The following is a 25228-nucleotide window of genomic DNA, read 5'->3' on the forward strand; positions in this document are numbered from 1 at the left end:
GTAACAAGACCTCTGTTTGACCAACATGGACAGTAAATCTGTAAATAACAATATTCTTTTTTTCTTTCTTTTTTTTCTTTTTTTACCTGTGGTGCAGCTATGACTAACATAACTAACAGCAGATCAATGTAAGGAACAGCAGAGACATTACCATCCATAACTCCTGCAAACACTTTGGTAACTGAACAAAGGGAACTTTTATGTCTGAACTAACTTCATAACTGTGATTATGAGAGTGAGTGCAGCAAAGAGCAACAGAGGACAGACAGAGAATATTGATAAGGATATTATAGCTGATCAGCAGGGTCCACACAGGCTGGAGGGTTAATTACTGAGAGGGATGCTGGGAGACGAAGTCGACCGCAGAGGTTTAAACTCCTCTGGAGACAAACCTGCTGCGGCATGTCTTCAGGAAGAAGAGGAGGAAAAACAAACCGAGGAAACAGACAGAAACTAAACGGTATCGACAGAACTGCTGGCTGTCTTGTTTTAACTCAGAGTCAGTGCCAGACAACCGAGGTTGGCTATCAGAGAACAAAACAGACGCTACATATTGAAACTGCTGACAGTTTTCTTTAAATCCTTTTTGCTTTTTATTGCGATATTGGATTATATCCTTCTATTATCTGTAAATTTGCTTTTCTTAGTTTAAACTAGAGATGGCACGATACCACTTTTTTATGTCTGATACCGATACCGATATCATAAATTTGGATATCTGCCAATACCGATATGAATCCGATATAGTGTGTTTTTTAATCAATAAAACTGTTTTTTAAATATCTTGCTGTATTTCATACTCAAGTTTAAATAAACAACAACACTAAAGGTATTCTGTTATACCTGTATGTAAAATAAATAAATAAATAAATACACTGCGCCCAAAATATTTCATAGTTCAGCAACACTGATCAATCTAATAAAATTAAACCTACTCCATCCTTCCTATTCTGGTATTTTAAAGAGTACTTAGCAGAAATATTAAGCAACCTAACTAATAGGGTTGGAAACTCCCAGCAAAAAAAAATGGGGAACCACCACCCACCCTCCACCTGATGATGCTTAATCGACGTAATCAACTTTAATTTGATGCAGGGTGAAAAAAATGCACAGAAATAAATTATTTTTCAAGAATAATTAAATAGAGTCAACATCTTTCTTCAACAGAATTGCAAACTGCACAGATGGTATCTTCTCAAAAGGAAAAAGTACTATAGCATACTAGGGTATATTAGACTTAACAGTTACTATATACAGTAATGGACTTCTATACATTTTACATCAGATTAAAACTTTGGGTGTAAGATTCAGATAATTATTTATTGAAAGCTAGATATTTTAAATGAGAATAGGAAAGAAAAGTATGTCTTTGTGCCCCCTTTTTCCTGTTCATGCCCTATCGGCCCCCCTGGCTAAACTTTGCTAGATCCGCCCCTGCACAGTTACCAGCCATCAGCTGCGTAGAAAAGGATCCTGGTCTAGAAAGTAATATTAAATAAATTCTAACAACAGCTTATCAAGGTTAAACGTGCTGCTGTTGTTCAGCCGCTGGTTTCCTCTTTCTGGTGCAAAGTGGGCCAAAAACAAAGAAGAGAGACGGACTCTCGACAGAAAAGCCGATCAGCTGATCATTAAGCAGTTTCATGATTGAAGTAGCAGAGGGAGAGAGAGAGAGAGGAGTCGCTCCGTATATCGGTTGTTAAGCTTAACATGGGAATGCTTTACAACCATTCAGAGATGAACTTACACACTTGCTTTACTTCTCTCTGGGATCACTTCCTCGGAGATGAAATGCTGGTTTGCTAGCGAGGCTACAAATACACACAGCCGCTCTGTCACGTGAGCACACTGCTCCGACTGCTACGGTTATGAGCCGAGTTACGTCGTGTCGCAAGTTTTGTGAGGTGCTTTTTTGATATTTAATGGATCGGATTACATTTTTTATTTCTCGCCGATATCCGATCCAGTAATTTAGGTCAGTATCGGACCGATACCGATACGTAATATCGGATCGGTCCATCTCTAGTTTAAACCAAACAGTTTAAATGCTATGTCATAAAAATGTTGGACCCCAGTCTCACAGGTCTACAGACTGGTTGGTGAGAATTCCCTAACCAGTTACAAGTGGTTGCTGCCGGTCTCTGCAGAGAGGTATACGGTGCTGCTTCAAAACTCTCCTTGTGATTGCTTTGTTTGTAGCATAGTCACGGTCACAGTCACTCCTAATTTGAATGGAAGATGCTGACGTGTCTGCAAACACGCTGCAAATTCTAGTGAAGCTTGAAAAAGACCAACACAAATGGGAAATGGTGAAATAAAAGTCATGTCTTAATTATGTTAATGATTAGTTATGTTAATGTGACTTCTTAGCCATTGTTGGACTGAGGTCACCTCTTGTAATCGTGTGTTTCTCATCTTTATCTGTTTCTGTGTTTCTATTTACGTCTCTCGCTTGATGAATTTTTTGTTATTGTTTCCTGCCTTTATTTCCTCTTTTAACTTTCTGAAGAGAAATGACTCCTGACCCCTGGGCTCTGGGCTCGGTTTTGGCGACATCATCCTGCACTGCCACAGCAACATAGACTAATGAAACAAAATCAAATGCAGGTGACTGACAGCAGCTCGGGGGGCTCTTTGAACCTGGCCTCTGTTTGTCTTCCCTGGTGTCACAAAGACTTCAAGAATAAATAATTGATGATGATCATCATTATTAGTCAGGACTACAACTTGACTGCATTCATTAACAAGCAGGTAGAACCAAGTTGGAGCATAAAGTTTGGCGTGAACTATATCTCTGTATCTCCTTCAACAAATATAGTTATAAAGAATGTTAATAATACCAGTTCTTAGATTAAAAAGTGGATTTACCAGTAATTCAGCGTCTTTTAAAACCATGTAGTCAACAGGTGGACGATCAGTTCTCTTTTAGATCACAAACTGCTTCATTTGAAAATTAAGCTTTACAAGTGCTTTACAATCTACTGCCTTATTTTTGATAAAACAGTCAGGAGAGAGCGAATGGGAATGAAATACAGGAAGTAGAGGTCTTTATACACGAGTGTGTTGACAAAAATGACACAAAATTCCATACTTTTAGGATGCGGACCTGTACAAAGTATAGAAACATGAAAAATGTTGTGTTTTTACAAAAGATTCAAACCCAAAAACTGCACTAAAAAAAAGTCAGAAATTAGGATTATTTCCCTATTTCCACATTACTGTATATCACCCTGTGTGTTGAGTACTAGTGCGCATTTTCACAAATAAAATCCTGCAAATTTTTCCTGTTAAATTTGTGTTCGGTGTGAACGGCTGCATTAAGAATAGACGAGTCCAAAAAATATTTTGACTAAATTTCTGCATAAATTTAACATGTCTGGTGTGTGAAAGTGTCTCACAAAGAAGAATTACAAGACTGCTCCTTTCATGTTGTCATGTTGTGGGATTTTTATATTTCTGCATGAAGGGTCACAGTGATGCTTTCTCATGATTCCTGCTCGTTATTTTCATTATCACCTTTTATTTGGCTGTTGACCCTGTAGAATATAACAAAAATAATAACGCGCTTTCCATTTTAGATAAAAAAAACCCAGACATTTAGTTAAGAAATGTGCTAATTCCAGCACACAAACATACATTCAAGCATTTGGGTTTTTTATATATTTGTACAGACATCCTCACATACAAGCAAAGGCCTGCACCGCGGACAAATTGCATCAGCACATGCATGTTTGGGTCTTTTTGTTTCCTCCCTTTCAGAGCTAATTTAAATAATCATGGTGAGAATCAGATGGAAATCTGTCCGTCCTGTGTTCCAGCTCTGAGGAGCGTCCAGCGTTGGCCGGTTTGGTGCTTTTGCCCTCCAGGACTCTCAGAAAACTATGGATTGCTCCGGCAGCCAAGAAGCCAGTGGCATTTTATTATTGTGATTATTATTGTAATGAAATTGTGTTTTACTTTGTATTTGACTTCCTTTTGTGAACTGAAATAAAGACAGGCTGAGAAATAGGCCCATTCATTTGAAACATTTCTTCTGGGAGGTAAGCTTATTCAGCACTGAAACCACCCTTAAGGGGCACATTGGAGTGGAAAACAAAATCACCATTGTCTATCATACGCTATCTCTGTATATCTTACATCTCTATCCTGGGAGAAAACTGCTGAGCTTATTGTAACAGATTCCATAACAGAAAAAATGAAATACATCCATCTGAGTGCAGCAGAAAAAAGAAAAATGGCAGCAAAGTTATAAGGAAGCAACTAAAGTCTGAAAGGCAACAAGCGTGTGTGGGTCCATGCTGCGACTTAGTGATATTCATTGTTGTTGATGACGGCAGCACCTTGGAAATGAAATTGAGCTGAGCTGAAGCGTTATCTGTGATGTTTTTTTTTTTTATTTGCAGCCCAGCAAATATGAACGTGATGACATGACATGTTATGTAAACCCTCATATTTAATTTGCTAATTTATTTGACTGCAGTTGTTTGAACTTGTAAATCTGCAGTCATCAAGGTCTTTATTACAAACACCTGTACACCTGTTTAGTCATGCAAATCTCCAATCAGCCAATCGTGTAGCAGCTGCACGGCATAAAAGCGAGCCGCTAAAACTTGAGAGTTGCTCGTCTAGCATCAGGCTGAGGTTTTCGCTGTTTAACAATTTCTGAGCCCGTTAATCTCGCAGTATTTACTGTGAGTTTACTGACAGTGCTGGAAAAAACAAAAGGCATCCGGTGAGTGGCAGTTCTACAAACGAAAGCGCCTTTTTGACGAGAGAGGTCAGAGGAGTATGGGTTGGAGCTGACAGCAAGGCTACAGCAGCTCAGATAACCGCTCTTTATGGCTGCACTGGGCAGAAAAGCAACTCAGACCCACAACATGTCAAAGTTTGAGGCAGATGGGCCGCAACAGCAGAAAACCATGTCAGGGCTCTCTCCTGTCAGGAGATGCAGTAGGTGCAGGCTCGCCCAGACTGGACAGCTGACTGGACCCCCCAAAAAAGAAAAAGAAACCGTTACCTGGTTATCATCTTTATGCAGATGGCAGACTCACAACCTGGTGTCAACGGCGTGAAGCCATGGAACCTGTGCACACAGTCCTGTTGCTGGTGCACTTGTGTTGGTTGTTTTTAATACCAGTCAGTCACGAGTGTAGTTTCTGAGATGTTTACTGTCGTCTAATGACAGCTTTAACGTGATTACTGATGTCACTGAACTCCCTGGGTACCAGATCTGATCAGTGTAGCAGTGACGCAGTGATTCATGTTAACACGGAGGAGAATCTCACCAAACACCCCAAATCCAAGATCAGTGACGATGATGACGGTGCCACTTTGTACCACTTTTTTTCTTCCTTTTTTTAAAAAAAAACTTATGTCAGTGTTCATAGTGACATCCATCATGATTCATGCTATTCCCACAGTTTATATTCAGAAGGTGAAATGACAGCAATCAGCAAAAACAGGGCTCCCTGGAGAGATTTAACTGTCAAACAACGCACGCTGCGAAGTCTGATATGAATTTATGTGAACCCTCGATCATACAGCACAAACAAAAACAACCTAAAACTGTATACAGCATTTTTGATTAACTCATATTCAATTCAATTGTATTAATACAGCGTCCTCAGTCACCTCAAGGCGCTTTGTATTGTTGGTTAAAGACCCTACACTAATACATACAGAGAAGAACCCGGCAATCATATGACCCCCTATGAACAAGCACTTTGGCGACAGTGGGAAGGAAAAACTCCCTTTGAACAGGAAGAAACCTCCAGCAGAACTGGGCTCAGGGAGGGGCGGCCATCTGCTGCGACCAGTCAGGGTGGTAGACATGGTCTAGCTGTATTATTAGGTTATGTTTGGAAAAGGTATTCAGCTCATTTCCATTATTACATCTTACAGCGAGCAGCACATCCAGGTCCAGTTAAACACAACTACCAATCTTTCTGTGTTAGCGTGTTTTAGATTTTGAAGATGAAGGCAAACAAAAGAAAATCACAAATGTTCCAGAGTGAAGTCAGGCTTTAATCATTAATCAGAAGACGTTATCTCAGACACGGCAAAGTCGATTTATATCGTGGCCACTTTGATTGGAAGTGGGCTGGACCAATGAAACTACGTGATAAATGTGGAAGTTCGTTGCACAGACTGTCCTGTCATTATGAAATATAAATTTTCTATTGTTGTCTTCTTTTTTTTTTTTTTTTTTTTTTTTTTTAAATCTAGTGTAGAAACAGACATTTCTGTAGCAGATAAAAGTTATGTTATTAAGATACAGTTAAAATGTCCAAATCTGTTCACTCCTTCACATCTTCCAGTACAGTGGGTCATATTGGAGTCTTTGCTGGGCTAATTCTGGTTCCTGGGCCTTATGTTCAATATCCCTGTGTTAGATCACATTTTGCAGATTGAGTGTTTCAGACAAATATTGCTACAAGGAGAAAAACCCATAATCCCCAAAATGCAAGTGAGTGTGTTAATATTTCACTGTATAACCTGAATCCAGGTGCACCAAAGGAAATCTGGGGGAGGGTAATGAGCAGCCCATCACTACGTCCGCTGCAGTGCTGTGCGTGTCAGTCGGGAATGCGATGTTAAATAAAGGCTCCGTGGATCCTAGCACATGAGCTATCCTCAACTCTGCTCACCAACCCTCCAATTTCTCTGATCTTAATGTCTCTGTAATTAACCAAAAGTGCAAACTGCTATTTACAGAGACCTTGATTAGCCAGGCAGCAAAGTGGCTACAGTAAATATAGCTCATAAAAGTCAAGCAACATGGAAAATCAACCCTTGTGCAAACAGTTATTAATGTTCAGAACGCCCCAAATAATTAATAGAGCTCATCAGGGAGTTCAACAACTGGTCAACAATCCAATAATATTACAGAACATGTTCATCCTGCAGATGGGACTTTGGCTCACCATAATAAAACAATACATGCATCAACTTATTGGACAGGTTATTCACCCAATTACTGTCGCATGCCTCTAATATTTCCATTCCAGAAGCATACAGCAAATATAGCTCTCTGTCGCTATACCCACAAACAGCCAACGGCAGCTACACCATCAGTGTACAATCCAGCTTCATTCCACTCCACACAGGAACACCCACAGGAGAGTGAACGCTTTTCATTGAAAACTGTGTTGTTTGATCATTTTGTGAATTTTATTGGTCATGTTTGTATCTGCAGGTACTTTTTGTCCCTTTGTGGTAGCTTTGTGTGTGTGTGTGTGTGTGTGTGTGTGTGTGTGTGTGTGTATCCATTGTTATTTGTGTGTCATTTGTCTGTTTGTAAACTTTTCATGTGTGTTTTTATATCCTTCTTGTTCTTTTCTGTAAAGTTGTGATCCTCTCTGTGGTGTTTTGTTAGAAATCTGTCAAAGTGGACAGGGTACACTTTGGTTGAGTCCAGTATTTCAATGAATCAGCTGTGTTATTTATGAACTTTAAAGAATATTAACACTTCACAATACAAGTACATACATGCACATAATATTTAATAAATCCAGCAGTCCAGCTATTTTAGATTAGCCATTCTTCAGTAATCCATTCTGCATTATTAGTATCTTTACTTTTAATACTCGAACAAATGCGTGCTAATAATTTCCCCTTCTGTAATATCGCTTCTAATTGATTTTTTATGCAAAACTTGCATCAGTAATTCTACACAGTGCAATTTTAAAGGTATCTGTAATTCTGCACCACTTACAGTCCAGAGATGCCAGAGTAATCAGAATAAATGAGCATTTCACAGACGATACTGCAAAACATGACAGTAACTCGCAGCTTTTCTCTGGGGAAGATTATTAATTAAAAGAAAATTATTTTTTAAAAAAGATTCATTGTAATTTTGGGGCCTCTGCGTGAGAAAAGGGAAAGACTTCTTTTGTGTTTTGCGGTAACGGCCTTTCTCATACATGCACGTTAAAGACTGTTTTCACTGCTTCGGGATTAGCTCGTAAGCAGATGCACAAAAACTGAGGCATATGCAAAATCATAATCCATATGTGCCCTGTGTAATATCAGTGTTCAGTAAGCTGCTTTGGATAACTGCTTCCCCTCCACCACATGCTGCGCCGGGTTCACGGGCTCTATTGGGCGTTACGTCCAATAAATAAGCTTTCTATAGATTTTCCACTACGGGCTCCATTTTGTTGCCTTTCCCGTGCTGCCTCTGCTGCACGGCGGCCGGGAAGCAGAGCCTCCGCTCGCTCTCATCTGCTCACGTGCCACTTACCGACTGTAGGTGGCGCTCAGAGCGCGAGAGACGGCAGCTTTCCTCCTCTGTGGCCGGACGGAGCCGAGCGAGAGAGGGAGAAGGAAGAGAGACCCCTGGATATAATTAAAGAGAGAGAGAGACGCGGAAAAACAGAAAGAGGTAGAAACATTAATTTACTGTATGTGCGTGTGAAAATGCAGAGACGGGTTTAAATGCGAGGGTCACAGCGTGTGCGCACTTTGGTCTGTCATTTCGGGTGCGCGCAGGCTCGGACCTATGGCCGAGACACGACACCTCATAAAGATATATCAAATATAAAATCAGGTGTATTCACATAGAATACGGGGGTGACGGCAGCGGGGAAGTCGCCAAATCTTTGATTTGAAGAGAGAGAAAAAATGTTGGGAAATCCACGAAGTTGTTGGGGTGGATGCTCGCTCCGCCCCCGCCCCCTCCGGTGTAGCGTATAGAGTGTATGGGTGAGGGAGGGGGAGGATGGGGGAGAGAGCGAGATAGAGACCGGGAGAGAGAGAGAGAGAGAGAGAGAGAGAAGCGCGAGCGCACTCGTTTGGATTCACTCCACTTTCTCAGCACTCACGGTGCAGTCGCGCGACCTGCTCCGTGCTGGACCGGGAGGCGGACAGAGTTTGAGGCGGCTGAGCGGTGACCGCGCGTCCGAGTGGGAACTACCTGGAGACCCGCTGCTGACAGCTCCCGGACCTTGTGTTTGTTGCTCGGGTCGTTTTTTTTTCTCTTAAAAACAAACAAACAAAAAAAAACAACAAAACAAAAAAACATTGCTGCCCTGTCCCGGTGCTCCGTCCACCTCCACCCCAACATCTCCCCACGCGTGCCACCAGCGGAGGATGCTGCTGCTGCTGCTGCCGCTGTCCGTAGAGCCCGGGCGGCGGTAACGTTTCTGCGGAGTAACTGAGTGACCCAACTCCTCCCCACCCCTCCTCGCCCGGACGGGTCTGCCCCCACCCCCTCCTCCTCCTCCCCGGCTGGACTCCAGTTCCAGCCGCTCCTCCGGTGAGAGGAAGGACTGTCGGGCTGACGCGCAGCGCTGATCACGACACTCAGAGTGGACAGAGATTTGAGAGAAATTGGAGTAATAACCACCCCTGGCTGTCTGACTGGATTGTTTGGTTTATTTAGAGATTTGATTTTCGGGATTCTTATATTTCTTTTTTTTTCCCCGGGAGGTCTGGAGCGGCTCCGTCTTGGTACCGAGGAGGAGCGGAGCCTGTAGCCAGGCTGGAGCGCTCAGAGCCGGGGAACCGCGCAGCTCTTACCCGGTCCAGGTAGGAACTTCTCTCCACATACATACGCGATCCATACACAAAATCTTATTCTTCTATCTGCACATAACTACATTCATGCTAAATATTTCAAATATTTTGACTCGAGCTCCTTCTGTCGGACTGCAGGAGACGTTTTACGCACGAGAATAGCCCGAAACACATTCACTTTGCATTCAGTTTCGCTTGGATGAGCACTTGTGCCTTAATTAAAAAACACATATTCGATGGAGGTTGAATCTCTGAAGGCACACGGGCGTTTGTGTCGAGCAGGAGCTCTTTTTAAAACACTTGTTGGTAAAAAATTTTTTTTAAATATATCCATTTAGCGCGACTGGACCTTCATATTCTCTGCCTAATCTCTTCTGATGGTTTTTTTTTTTTTTTTTTTTACCAGTGTTACACTACAGTGCTATTGATCCGTATCGATCCCCTCCCCGCTCAGCATTACCTCCGTGACTGTTAGTAATAAAATGCGCGTTCCTGTGGGTCACTTTGGGTTGATAAACCTTTCGGAACCTGGAACTAACCCCACGGTAATCCTGGCTAATGCATTCCGGGAGGAGAGTACAGTAGGGCAGAGTGTGCGCGCGGGTCCCTGTAGTGCATATAGGAGCATCATCATCAACTCAGTGGGGCTTCATTACAGCTCGATCTGTAGGAGTTGTGCGGGACGCTCGGTGTTCAGAGAATGTGAAAAGGCAGTGTCTTTATAATCTGAGGTTTGTCTTGGAATACAAGAGCTAATCTGCCTTCGGGGACTCTTGGGGCCGCTTAAAGCAACAAAACAGTCTATTCATCCACGGCTGCTAATAAACGAGACGCGCAGACGTGGGGGCATACATCATTCTCCATATCTGATCCTCTGCGGCACCTGAGGCCGCTTTGAGCACCTGTAGCATCAAATTAAACTCCCTTTTCCTCCGTCCTTAACACCCCCTCCTTTAATGAGCTTGTTTTCTGGAGCGTACGTGCCGTTAACATGGTGTGAAGGCAAATAAAAGCACAAGAGTATCAGTGTAAACTATCAAAGGTGGACAGGAGGGCAGCTGATGATGAATATCCACCGCGTCACCGCTTGGGAATCTAGTCAGTCCGGTCCCACCAGTCTCCGGCTTTCCGGTTCTCCTCCTTCCTTCTGTTACATGTGTGCGTACGTGTATGTGCGCGTGCGTGCGTGCGCGTGTGTGTACGAGAAAGGGGGGGAGAGAGAGAGACCTGCTCCACATGAAGGAGGGAGGGAGCGAGAGAGAAAGAGAAAGGGGGGAGTGTATTTACATGCAAACTGCATCTGCCTCTCTCTGACACTGAGCTAAGTACTGGTGGTTTTCAAACACATGTTTCCAGAGACGCTTCCGTGGGAATCTGCCATGTTTTCTCTTCCTACACACTTGACCTTTGACCCTATTCCCCACTACCCCACTGTCATCTCGCTCCCATAATTTCCTGTGAAACTCGTGATGTGAAATCACCCAGCTGCATTAGAAGCTTCATGTGTCTCAGCCAGTAAGGCGAGATCATCGTAATCACATTTGGCCTTAAGGTAGATGTTGCACAGTAGAGCAGGTCCAGTGTACTTCCTGGAACAACTGGAGAATCCACTTGAACAGTGATGTTATTTAATAAAAGACTAAAAGCATATTAATGAATTAATGTAGCCGCGTTGCTGCGTTCTGCTGTTGGACAAACATAAAAAGCCTCCGAGGGTGAGATTGTGGTTTTATGGTCGAGCTGGAGGGTTTCCCCCTGTGCATTCTGCCACTGTAAGCGTAGATCCAGGTTTATTGTGCAGCAGGAGCGACTGAAGTGGAGCTACTCTCCCTGAGGTTTGCGGCCGGTTTCGATGGCAAGCCTGCTGTCACTTGAGCTTATGCCATCCGCCGCGTTGAGGGTGAGGTCTGAGGTTTGATTCCCATCTTTAGGATTCTTCTCTGCCTCCTCTAATTCAGGGTGATCAGATAAAACGGTGACAAACGTCACAGTCCTCCGTGGCTCTGCGGCGTGGGGGATTAGTCAGTGGGGGGAGAAAGGGGATGGAGAAAAACGAGACAAGTGGGAGGAGAGAGGTCGCACCGAGTCCGTTCTGCACATTTCTGCGTAAAAATTGGAGATCTGAGCGAGTCGCATTGTTAATGCCCGTCATTAAAATAGGAGGAGGTAGAGTGGAAATGGGTTTGGTGTGTGAAATGGACACACACACATGCATTCACATCACTGCTCTGCAGAAAAAGAGACATCCACGCTTCAGATTTCAGAGTTTTCACGGACAGTTTCCCTTCTTTTTTAAGTTTAGGTGTGACAACGAGCAGGCGAATGAGAGAGGAAACCAAAAACTCGCATTAACACGCGGAAGAAAAAAGGAGAAATGGATGCTTTGTCACGTTTTTCCTGTGACACGGCTGGTTACTTGACTAATCCATTGTTTCTTCTTTTATGGTGTCTGGGTATGGCTCATGAGCTCTTAGTCATAACTTGGAAATAGCAATAAAATCTTTGGCATCTCAGTGAAATTCACAAACAAGCTAGAAAAGTTTGACTGGCAGTAACATTTTCCAGTTAGATGATGCTGCGGTTAGTTTGGGAGGAAGAAAATCCTGAACAGGTCGCTCAGAGATGTGGTTGTACAACAGCCATCACATATTTTTCTATAGATTTCTGTCCGAGATGAAAACATGAATCATTTGAAATAAAACAAAAACCTCAGCTGTGGGGGTGAAATGTGTTCTAAGACTAGTTTCCTTCTCTTTAGATGAAACTACTTCTGTTCGGGTTATAAATGCACATTCATGCTTCATTTTGAGTCTGTTAGGATGACGGTCTCCGGTTGGCTTTTGTGGTTTGTTGTTTTGTTTTTCTGAGATCAGATGTGTCCCCTCTTCCCACTGAAACCCTTACAGCTCGCGGAGCACACTGAACACGTCGCAGAGGTTTATATCTGCTTGGTAGCTACACTCTTGCTCTTCTGTAATAAGGCGAGGAGTCACGGGGGAACTCAGGGCACGGTGCTGTTGCAGCACGTCGGTGATATTGTGGAAACTGTGACCTGATGGTGGTGCTAGAAAAAAACTTTCACCCACATTCTCCTATGCGAGGTTGTTTTTTTTTTTACCTTTTTCTAGTGGCAAATATGTCATAAATCAACTAAAGGTGGTTGAAGGCTCGGCTTGAATTTTTCCGTGAACTCCAATGTCATCATCATTCTTATATTTTATTAAAAAGGAGCAATGGTAGAACTCCTCCTGAGGGAATCATAAACACACCCACTGTTAATTTCATGTAAATCAGTCCGGCTGACATGGAGATGCTTTACAGCCTGGCAGATGGAAGGTTGTCGTCGTTTCCTGTCATAAATGAGACTAAAAGCACCGATATGGAATGATATAGCCGTATTGATTTCTCTCTCTCTCTCTCTCTCTCTCTCCGTCGGTTAATAGAGGCGATCATTAAAGTGAGTTAAATGTTAAAAACTCGCTGCGTGTTCTCACTCTGAGCAGCAGGCGTCATTTCAGGCTGCGTCTCTGCGTGTTCACATAATGCAGACGTGCGGTGATGGTCGATAAACTGTCACAGGTGCTCGAGGCGTCGTCTTCAGATTTCTTTTGTTCGAGCATTTTACAGTGACGCTAAGCAGAGAGAGAAGTATTGAATGCTGCTTTTAGAAGCTGGAAGCAGAAGACACTTGTCACATTTTCTTGATAAATGACTAAAGCGATTTAATCAGTTCGTGGTTGATTAACACTAATCTGTTAAACTTGCACAGAACCTCTTTAAGCTTCGCCAGCCATCAAGTGCAGAGAAGAATTAAACGTATGTATTAATGGGGCTGGCCCGATTACCATTTACTGGGCTCAGGAGCTTCAGGGGTAATTGACGGCAACTATTCAAACCCTTGGTTGGAGGACTGGGGCGAACTGGGTGCACTGATCGGCACCAGCAAAGACACGCGTCTTTCGGCTTTATTAAACACAAAAGCAACACTGATTTCCTCCATATTTACACATAAATAGGTTTGTTTGTCTTTATTTTCCTCCAACGCAATGTGTGCCTCTGGATGATCAACAAACCAAGAGAACAGCACTGAGCATGTGCAGAGTGCACTGATGAGTGGCACTGATAATGACTGAACAGTGTAGAACAGGTATACCTGTATCCAGAGCGCTCAGGTGATATATGATCTGTCTCTGCAGTTTTAAAGAACGGTTCAAATCAAGTCTTTACAGGAGAGACATATACACTGTAAAATGCAGTATATACTGAAACAGGAACTTCAGTGCCACCACATTCTCGATGATACCAGATTAAAGCACGTTTAACATTCTGCAACACATTCGGCATCCAAGAGTAAGAAAGCATCGTTATCCCAGAGCTCTAAAAACCCGGGGCACCTCGTAGATAATCCGCCAGAGCCGTTTACCACGAGTGGTCGGCGATGACCAAATCATAAAGATTGCAGCGGTGAGTCAGAGACTTGGAATATGTAACGAAACATAAAGATGCATGGACCGCTGAATCAAAGCTCACACATGATGTGTGCTGAAAAGGTATTCTTTGAATGCCAACATAAAGAACGACTGTTATGGGCGCTCTCGTAGCGTTCATCACTGAGACCTTGTTTTGTGACGATGCTTTGTGACCAGAGCGGTGAGCCAAGAGTCAACACGTCATTGTCCAGATTAGGGGAACAATTTGTTCAATAAATCAGAAACACCCGATGGAAAAAAAGCATCAGATCCAATCCAAGGCGAGGTCCCCAGCACAAACCGAGAATGTTACATTTAGTCATTCAAGAACTAAATGCGTAATTGTAGAGGCTTTAACCAGCATTTTTTTTTTTTTTTACAGCAGTAACTGTAAAAGCTTCCCCTCACACCTTTGGCCACACCCTTTTTATACCAAGAGTCATTGGAGCCTTTAAAAAATAATCTGAGTTTAGATTAGAAAAAAACCCCTCAAGAATCCAGCAGGGTGGGCTGGAAAGAAGTGAAAGCAGCTCACTGATGTTATATAAGCATGTCAGTCCGTGTTATCTGGTGCTTATAAAGCAGTGGTAGTTTATTGTTATTATCTCCTCCTGCCGCAGTCTGACATTCATGTGGAATAAATATGTTGCCGTGGATTTAAAACCGCATTCAGATGATGCCCGATCTTTACTTCATACCAGCCTGCTGTTCATCCACCATCCGCTCCCATAATCCCCTTCTGCTGCTGCTCCCAGAGGATCACTGTGTGTGTGTGTGTGGATCAGAGGTTGGCACATCCTGTCAGTAGAAGGTCAAACGTTTGATCCCTGAACCAGCCAGTCGTGCCACAGTGCCTCAGACCAGGAGTTTCGGGATGAAAATTGCGCAACAGGAAGAAGAAGCAAGCATACAGAAACCAGTCGTGAGCGTGATGAAATCAGTGACTAAATGCACATAAATCCAAATTTTCCTGTCTGACAGTAACATGACGATCATGTGACGTAGCTCGAGTTACACGGCATGTTTGTGACTCATAGCGTAGTCACGTTGTTTTCATTTTTAACCCCGAACACCTGATAAGTTACAAGGCTGTGTACACAAGGTGTGGACACACCGATGATAAACCACATTGCACAGCTCCTACTGCCTGTGAGGAGAGGTGTAGAGGCATCATAGACCCAAAAACCATTGATCATAACTGGATTATTTTAAGAGCTTCTTCTCATATTTGTTAAATTGTTGTTTGCTGTTCACACAGTTCAGTGAACAAAAGGCTTCTGAGCTTTAGCTGCTTTTGTTATAAAAGTCCTGCCCCCATACTGCATTTTGATGAACGTGTGCTTTGGTCAGGAAATGACTTTCTTTAAAAAAAAAAATAAAAAGGAAGAAAGAAATCACGCAAGGCAACAAGCGGGGGATGCCTCCAAATCAATGCAGTTGCATAAATAAGTTTAAGCTCCGTCCTCTCCGGCTTTCATTCGCAGCTCTGAGGGCAAATGACTGGAGCCTCGTTTGGCACTAAATTAAATGTAAATATTATTCCCAGATTCTTTTTATTGAATCAAGAAGCACTTCTGAGTCAAACTGCAGGACTTCCAAAGATTTACAGCGCCCAGCAAATTCACACTGAACATATCCAGGTGGTGTCGGGAGGCAGAAAGAACCTGGCAACCCCTGATTGTTGCATTTGAAAAGGGAGGATGTGTGTCTGTGTGCGCGGTAATCTGGATCAAACAATGGTAGTGAATGGAGTCATTAGAGTAATCCCCATTGTGTTGGAAGGCAGGGGACCACACACACACACACACACACACACACACACACACACACACACACACACACACACACACTGGACTGTCCAGAGAGCTCACGTCAACCATGCACATCCTACCCATCTGAGATCTGAAAACATCAAAGGAGCTTTTGATTTTCTGTGTTTGTGTGTGATGTTTAATTCAGGCCTGCTCTGGTATGCGTGAACCTGAAGAGCTGGACATTCAGGTTACTGCATTTTGTGTAGGGAACACTCACCTGCGTGCACGCCCAGGTACAGCGGTGCGCACCTGCACGGAAACTTTTGCGAACTGGTTTCCAGTTTGGCCGCTGGCCATCAGCTCCATGCTGCCATTTTTGTGGTTTGTAATTGGTCTGATGGACTTCGTGTGTAATTACACAACACATTACCGCAATTAAAAATGATACCAGGGATAATTGTGCCTTTTATGTAACACAAAGGACTTTATGTTTCTGTCACAGTCACGCAGCTTCTCTTTAGATGGATCTCTTTAAGAAAACCAGTTCAGTAATGACTTCACTGAAATACTGTGCAGCAGCAGAGGGACATTAGCGTATCGCACAGGGCTGGAAATCATTTAAGTTTATACACACTTATAGTTTTGCATATACAGTGTTAGAGGTGCCGCAGTTCATTGATAAGTGGCTCAATCAATTAGGCAGTATCCTGTTTGTTTTTTGTAATCGTTTAACTTTAGGGTACTGTGATGACGTTTCAAAAATTTGACTGAACAAAGGTATTCAAGTCTGCTGTCACCTGGAGCTATCTTCACGCTCGGCTGCGCCTGCCAGTAGTTTACAAATAATTTGTGTTAAATTATCAAGATTAAAATGTTCAGGATTATGATTGTTGTGTTGATCGACAGTCACAGTCAAGTGTTGGACATATTAGCAGTGCAACACAAGTCCAAATACTGTGGTATAACAAGTCAGTCGTAATTCTTTGTGTGACCTGCAGAAAAGTGGAATCAAAGAAGCAGGGATGAGGAGTCATAATCAGATTTCCCTTTGATGCCCTTTTGTCTAGATGCTACATTTCAATCGCAGCTGAAAAGGGTGGATTATGAATCCGTGTGTGAAATGTGGCATGTTAAGGAATAAACGTGGAACAATGACAACAGAGATGCAATGATGTTGTGTTTATTTCTGAGAATGTGTTCTTTAAGGTTTTCGTGACATTTCGTCATTCATTCCTTGATGCTTCTGCAGTCAGTGGGACATGTGTAGAGGTACCAGGGCTGTTTGTTATGGAGATACATGCAGTATGATGTGGAAGGACAGGCAGAGAGGCAGGATGGTTGGAAAATGCCATTCTTTAGATACGCCCACTCGTGCAGCGGGAGCTCATCCCTGCAGATGCACCAGGGAGCACAGACAAGCTGAACAGCTCAAGTCACAGGATCTTTAAAGTTTAACCGGCTCTGCAGAACAGCGCTAAGGTCAGTAGTCCAATTTATGTGTTAGAAGTTGTGTCTGCAGTTCAGTGTGTTCTTGTGCAGTCGTGTTTTTTTTATATATTTTGCTAGCCACCTTTTTACTCTGTTCTATTTTATTTCTTTTATTTTTCATTCATGAAAACTAATGAACAGATTTGTTTTATGGTTTTGTTGGATTTATGGGATTTCTGCATCAGTGAGCTGCATGCTGTCTGGATTTGTCTGATATTTAATTAACAGGATTAGCAAAAAACGGAAATTTCATCTGGTTTTTCCATCTCTTAACCCATTCGTGGATGGTTTTCAAAATAGATTTCTTTTAAAGCAAATGACAAAAAACATTTTTTTTAAATTCTATGATCATTTTTTGTTACATTTTCTGAGATTACATAAAATATGTTGCAGTCTTGTGTTTGGAACAGTGACTGTCATTGATATAAATTCGTTTAACCACAGAGACCAGTCAAGAATTTCCCTTGGCAAACACTGAAGTAGCGTTTTATTCTAGTTTGATTTTCCTCACAATGGATTTCATTTTGTCACTGATTTATGATTCTAATTATCTGTCCTGATTTTATCCAGCGACCCGTTACTGTACGCAGAATTTTGAAAGTGTTACATCAGTTTTTAAAGGTTTTAAAAGTTTGAGAAGTACTCAAATATTTAAGTAAGTACTCAAAGAAGAAAGTCAAGTCATAATTTAAAGGTATTCTTATAACTCTAAATCAAATGAATCGTATAATAAGTGATATTACTTAATAGTCTGCACATTCACTAATGCTTTCAAAGAGTAAGAAGCGTGTTTGTCTTGAAGCATTTCGCTCCGACTGGAGTCAGTTAGCCGATCTGTTCTGTCATCTTTCAGGAGGAAATACGTTTTACTTTTTTGCTTTCAAACTGCTACGTAAATAAAACACGATTTTTCATTGAAGACGTTATTGCATTTTATCGACTTAATAAACCGCAGTGAAAATACGATGTTTAGACTGAGTTTATGGCTCAGCTGCAGCTGCGTTTGAACTTACAATTTTACGACACACTTGTAATTGTTTTACGTGCATATTGGAGATATTCGTACCAAGTTTGGCATGAGAGCACCCGGGGGCGAGGCGTGGAGAGGGGGCAAAAACCATAATGTGGCATTTACAGTGGTGGTAATTTAATGCAGCTGTGACTCCACGGGGATGCAGGTGGGACATTAACATGGAGACACACTCTGAATATTAACACTAAACACACACACACACGCTCACAGGAGGTGGTCCGAGGGCCTTTAAGCTGCTTTGTAATGTATAGATGAGTGCTGTTGTCTGGACACGCCCCCTCTCTCGCTCCCTCTGAGTACTTTATTGTGAGTCTTTGTCTCTCGCCTCTTCCAGCGGCAAACACGGCGGCAGCGAGCCTTACACATGGAAATGTTACTGTCCTTAGTCTTTGTCTAATGTCTTTGTAATGTAACACACACACAAGTGGCTCCAGCAGCTGAACTGGCTGTCCCGCTTTCTACACAAACATGCAAACACACGCACGCACACACACTGCTTAGTGAGAAAGCTCGAGACTGTGGGAAAGAGGACGAGCGGGGCGATCTCTGGCTCACTCGTCCCCCGAGGAAGGCGCACACAAACTCACAAAAATGAACACTACATGTGAACAAACATGCGAACATGGAATCCATGCTCTTTGAACTTTTCACATTTTGACCCTGAAGATTCTTTTAGCATCAAATTTTTCTCACGACTTGAATTCTTTCTCTTTTTTTCTAACCCCCCACGATCTGTGGAAACAACTGCAACAACAGAATCCCCTGATCTCACCTGAGGCCTTGAGTGGCAAGCGTGCAGAAACCAAACGCACCTACGTGGTTTGTTTGTGCTGAAAAGGCGAATAAAGCAAATGTTCTGATTCCATTTCTATTTTTATCACGAGGCGTTAAAGCAGCGCTCACGTTCAGGTACCACGAGCTGTGCTGAAAAATGTTTTCAGCTGCTTCTTTCTAAATGAAAATGTTGGCCCCAGAGAGCCCCAGAGGGGATATTGGCACTGTGATTCAGCGTGTTGCAGTTTACATTACAAGCGTGTCGTGATCTTTGCACACGTGCAAACTTTTATCTGCAAATTGAAAATCCAAATTGAATCTATAGATGTTTTCAATAAAACTGCTTTCTGTGTTCTCGGGTAATGTCTCGTAATCCACAGGGCAGGGGTTCATGTTTCCATAGTCTCATTAAAGGCGTTTAGAAGGAAAGATATGTTGGACCCAGTAACTGCCTATCATCCCATTCATCTGCTTTATATTCATCTGTTGGCAAAGCATGAGCTCACCCTTAAACAAACTGTTTTCAGGAACAGCGCCTTGTGTATTTACATGAGGTTTCATGTAAATACACAAGGAAATGAAAATACTTCATGAGCATTCATTGCATTGACAGTAAAGGAAGCTCACTTATCAGCGATCGCTGCCGTCCCGTCTGTGTGCGTATGTATCAGACTGATGAGAGCGAGGCTGCTTTGGTTTTGTGGAGCCACTCTCATGTGTTCAGAGCTGCATTAGCAGACTGGACACCAGCCAGCCACCCGAGTCGTTTTTGCTCCGTTTCCACAGTGACGTGTGAAATATCACAGGGTCAAAGGTCAGGGGTCAATAGTTTGGGGTATTTGGCAGCTCTGAAGAAAATATGTGAGAAAAGAAACACACGGGCATCATTTACACTCTAACAGACACACAAACACTCACAGCCCGACATGCACGCACACGTTCGCAGTGGTGCAGGGGTAATTCGGTGCCAGTGTGTCACAGTGGGGAGGGGGAGGGCGAACGCTCAGATCAGTGTCAGGTTTTTGTTGCCGTTCTCTGTTTTGTTTGAAACAAGTGGGAGATGGATAATTAGGGCCCATCGTGCAAGTGTGAGACGTCCCAAATCCCAGGTTGACCTTTACGTAACGTTGTTACAGAATAACAGAAGCTAATATAAAAGGCTAATTTGCAGCCTTCTGGGCCTGCTGCCACTTTGAAATTTATTTTTGATTTTAAATTTTAAAAAATGTTTTTTTTGTGCAGGAGACTCTGTCCACACTACAAGACCATTAAACAAACCGACAACAGAAATCATCGGTCCATAAAGTCATCCGTGATTACATTCCTGCTCATTTTCACTTAAAATCCTGCTCAGCTGCTTGAGTCCAACCATATGAGAATACTCTTAGTTTTACTAGACAATCGTTTGTCTTTTATTTAATGGGGAAAAATTGCTTTGAAGTTTAAGGCAGATAACTAGTCTCACTTAACAGGCTGATGTCTGGCGTGGATGTGGCCCGATATCACCACAGTGCTCTGCAGGGTAACACTTTCTTTCTGGATTCGTGTGAACGGATGAGGCGTTCTGATGTGTGAAGGGTCGCGTGCTATTAAAATAATATTGTCCTGGTTTTATGTTGGATTTGTGAACAGAGAAAGTTCACTCCTCCCCTCTCTCTCAGACACACACACACAGACTCCATCCTGTAGGACAAAATAAACTGTGTGTATCAGAGTTGCAGTTATCTGAGGGTTCCTGCTTCCCATTCAGCATGCTGGTCCATGTTGGATCTATGTATGTGTGTGTGTGTGTATGTGTGTGTATGAGAGAGAGATGGTCTCTCTCCAAATCAAGTACGTGAGGAGGAAAAGTAAAAAAAAAAAAAAAAAAAGCACTCTTCAGATTAACCTCTGCGACCCGCAGCCGAGAAACTCCTACAGCACGAAATACAGAGTGGAGTGTCTGTCTGAGATTTACTGCCAAGAAAAGATAATGTGTAGAGACAGAAGAAAGAGAAGGAGAGGTGGAGTGAATGAGGGGAGAAGAAAGAGTTTATATCAAGAAGAGTCTGGCTCAGATGTAGCGTTATGAACACCAGGCCATCAGGTATGAAGTCAGTTTGAGTAAACGCATTCAGACTTGACGGCAGAGTCGACTTTTATGAGTTCTGTAGAAAAAAGGATTTCTTCGGAGAGTCTGCAAGGTCAACTGAAGTCTGAAATTTACTTAAACTTTAAACTAATAAACTCTTAGTTGAAGGTTTGTGTGTCTTGTGTAGTTATAAAACGGTTACCTGAAGCATTCAATCATTGATGACTTGCCGAACCTGTTGTACAACATTTGTATTATGCTGGAAAACAAGTACTATGCCCAACAAGTAGTGTGTGATGAAGGCGATGGCAAATGTTTTTCTTTATGTCTTGAATTGCTTGCAAAGGAACAAGATCTGCTCTTGCTTGAAATTCTGTTTGACATTTAAAAAGCTTAAATTTGAGTTAATTATCCCTGCAAACAGCCTTCAATGCTATAGGCTACTCAGAATGTTGGACTTTAGGTTGTATTGCAAAATAAACATGTTTTGAGATGCACAAAAGACATGAAAATGATCCGATTTTCTACAAGTGCGGTCCTCCCCACGTGTTATCTTACGTTTTTATTCTAATCATGTGGCACATTACCGCTCGCTGCCTCTTGTCAGTATTTTTGGTCGCCTGCAGCCGCGTTCAGTTTGTCTTCCTGCCAGAGCGGTCGGCTGGTAGCAGGAGGAAGTCATCACTCTACCCTGCTCGGCTGCTCTCCCCACACCGTCTCAGCCGATGAGTTCAGACTCAAAAACTTTCCGCATTCGGGTCTGGCGAGTAACCGTTGAGGATATGTTTAGACGCTGAAGGAGATGAATTCAGCCATTTTTTCTTGAGTGGCCCTGAAATAAATCTGAGCAGCAGCTCTGCAGATCCTCAGTTATCAGTCTTGTTTGGTGCCGTCTGAAGCGGAACATGAGTCTTACTAATGTGTTTTCTGTCTCTGTCCGTTTCAGAGCGGTGTTTTCTGGCAGAGACATGGCGGCGCCAAGGTGTGAAGCTTTGTTCTTTTTAGCTGCCTTCCTGCTGGTGTCTTGCAGCGCCGCGCCCAGTGACATCCTCTATCGGGTTCTTGAGGAGCGACCGCCCAACACGCATATTGGCAGCCTGGCGACAGACCAGGGCCTGCCCAATGCCGGTCATCTCTACAAGCTGGAGGTGGGTGCGCCGTACCTGAGGGTCGACGGCTCGACCGGTGACATCTACACCACCGAGATCCCCATCGACCGTGAGACACTGAGAGACTGCCGCAACCTGTTCGAGGGCGACAAATGCTACCTGGAGTTCGAGGTGTCGATCACTGACATGGTGAAGGGTATCGGCAACGGGCCGCGGCTCATTGAAGGTCGAATCGAGGTCCTGGACATAAATGACAACACGCCGCAGTTCTCCTCGCCTATCCTGACTCTGTCCATTCCCGAGAACACGCACATCGGCGCCCTCTTCTCCATCCCCATGGCCACTGACAGAGACTCGGGGAGCAACGGCGTGGCAGATTACTCTCTGAGCAGTAGCACCGGATCAGACGCTGACCAGCTCTTCAGCCTGCAGGTCGCCGTGGACGCGGAGGAGAAGCTGCCGCAGCTGGTCGTGATGGGCAACTTAGATCGTGAGATAAAGGACTCGTATGACCTGAACATCAGGGTACAGGATGGCGGGAATCCTTCGAGGGGCAGCAGCGCTCTACTGAGAGTTACGGTGACCGACCAGAACGACTGCACTCCGAAGTTTGAGAAAAGTCACTACGAAGCTGACCTACCAGAAAACAGTCCACCGGGACACTCTGTACTGCAGGTCAGCACACACATCAGTGTCGTACAATTCATTTTATCTGAACCTGTAGAGCAGTTTGCTCTGATTTATTATTGGTAGCTAATCAGTCATTTATCGACCGGCATCCTCTGATTAATGTTTTTCACTGTAAAATGTAACTTTAAACGCTTAAATTTTAAATTTAAAGGTTTCAACATATCAATATTGTTTTTTACCTCTTCATACCCAACAGATCGTCGGCTTTCAGTTGTGTTGCCGCATGCTAAATGGGCAGGTTTTCAGAAACTAGAACTTCCTTAATGAAGTCACTTGTTTGTTTTGGCAGTAAAGCTTTGCTGTTAAAACCTTTTCCATTTTGAAAAATTTAATATGAAGTCCAAGTTGAGGACAGTTCTTATTTACTCCAAATTGTCCCCTATGTGTGATTTAGGGATACAAGTCTCAACCATATGAGATCCTTCCATATGGGAGCTTTTTCATTTACAGTCTATTAACATCTAAAATATCACAAGTAAATGATTATTATTGTGTTATTTTAAAAAGTAGTAAAGTTAGTTCTCTCCAGGCAAAACTGCGTGTGAGCGCTGCTGCTGCTGCTGCTGTTCAGGAGTCAATCCAGAGTTTTTCTTGTCCGACGAACATTGCAGTGGAACCTTTGGCCTTGTTGGCGATAACACTGCAGGACAACACGGAGCAGCGACTGCACATAATATGCTGCTCAATTATCCGTACAGACAGATGGTGCAGCGGAGGTGAAGCGGGGCGTGGGATCGCTGTGTGTAGTCACATATTAACCACTGATTCTACTTCACCTTTGAGCCCCCGGCTGGAGCGGCGGTACGTGATGTCGCCATCAGCGAGCAGAGCAGGAAGGCCCGGTTTGGCTCGGTGACTCCGCAACATCTCGACAAACCCACTTCACCATGTCATCCTCCACTTTTCGTGCCCCTTCTCCCAGACTGCAGTGCGGCCAGCCAGCCTTCCAGCTTGCTGTGCATGACTTAATCTGAGTCAGTCATGAGATTATCCACGGGGCTTATTGGTATTATTGCTCTGGATGTGGCTCATTGCATTTCAGAGAGCCACAGAATTCATTTCACTTAACGTGCGTTTGAGGAGCGATGCTTTAGAGGCAGCGGGACATCGCTGACTGACGACCCTGACCTGCTTAAATCAGCCAATGGCAGCACAGACATGTATATCCCTGTCTTTTGACTTGTTTTTTAAAGGAACACACTGCTGCTTTGTGATTATTGTTAGTCTCTTCTAATGCTGTTTCAGTATCGAGTCACCTTATTTTAGACCTTCAGGCAACCAGATTGTTATCTCAATAAAAGTAACCGTGAACATCGGTGGGTCTAACTTTGATGATTTTCTAAAAATGGGCAAATTTAAGTTTAAATCACTAGATTTTTGGAAAAAAAAAAACTATTAATCTGGATAAAAATAATGCAATAAAAAAGTTTTGACTGATATTCCCTTGTAATGTAACCTTGAGTAAATTCCCTGGAACTTTTAATGTGTGGAAAAGCCCAGTTATAGAGCCTGTGTGGGTGTGGTTTTTGATCTGATTTTTTTTTAACATTCAAATGTTGCTCTTGTGCCTGATAGGTGCACTGAGCTACATGACATCCCCACCTTGCCACGTTGAATTCACTGATTTTTTCTGCACCACTGCGTTTAAAGCTTTTGAACTAAGCTCCGCCTACCTGAAACCCTTCAGAAATAGAAGCTAACCAGAAGGAAATCAACCAGAGCAGCTCGAAATTTGGCATCTTTTCTTTTAAAATGTGGCTGTAATCAGCCACGTCAAGAAGCTGAGTGAGAACAATAAATGTTTTTAGAGCCTTTAATCAAGTAATAAGCAGAAGACAGATCCTTGAAATTTAGCGCTTATTAAAGACCAAGGAATATTGACAGGGGTCCCTAATGCGTAGTCGCTAAAATCCTAAAGATGATTTAAAAAACAATATGGTGTTGACAAGCTGATTAATTAGTTCAAAAAGCAGCCTCAAATGGTTTGAAGAGTCCACACTGAACTGCCACGTCATTATAATGTAATTTAGTCAACAATAAACTAGACAGGATATAAACTGTGATAGATTATCTCTCTGCGTTAAGTGTCTGCAAGCTCATTTCCTCGGGAATAAATTCTTTAACAGTTTCGTGGAGGGGGAGAAACCAGGCTGATTTGGAGAATGTTGGAATAAATTAAAGGTTTACTGTTGTAAATCAGCTGAAACATTCAGAGATTCTGGTTCACTCAGTCAGGAAACCAGACGCTCTTGCAGGTTAATTGTTAACTGGTAGATAAAGAGTGTTTATAGTTTCTGTATGCCTGGACAAAGTGGCCTTGGAGC

General features: G+C 43.0%; 1 protein-coding gene across 3 annotated transcripts in view; it reads left to right on the plus strand.

The window, feature by feature from the left end:
- Window positions 1-8821: 8821 nt before the first annotated feature.
- Window positions 8822-25228, plus strand: part of LOC134640850 (protocadherin-1-like) — a 216601-nt gene continuing 200194 nt past the window's right edge. For all 3 annotated transcript variants that reach the window (XM_063492881.1, XM_063492899.1, XM_063492890.1), the window contains exons 1-2: window positions 8822-9528; window positions 22052-22889. In XM_063492881.1, coding sequence (XP_063348951.1) covers window positions 22074-22889 — 816 coding nt within the window. In that variant the 5' untranslated portion in view covers window positions 8822-9528; window positions 22052-22073. The remainder of the gene's footprint in view (window positions 9529-22051; window positions 22890-25228) is intronic.

The sequence above is a fragment of the Pelmatolapia mariae genome, linkage group LG2, assembly GCF_036321145.2.
Source record: "Pelmatolapia mariae isolate MD_Pm_ZW linkage group LG2, Pm_UMD_F_2, whole genome shotgun sequence".
Classification (NCBI taxonomy): Eukaryota; Metazoa; Chordata; class Actinopteri; order Cichliformes; family Cichlidae; genus Pelmatolapia; species Pelmatolapia mariae.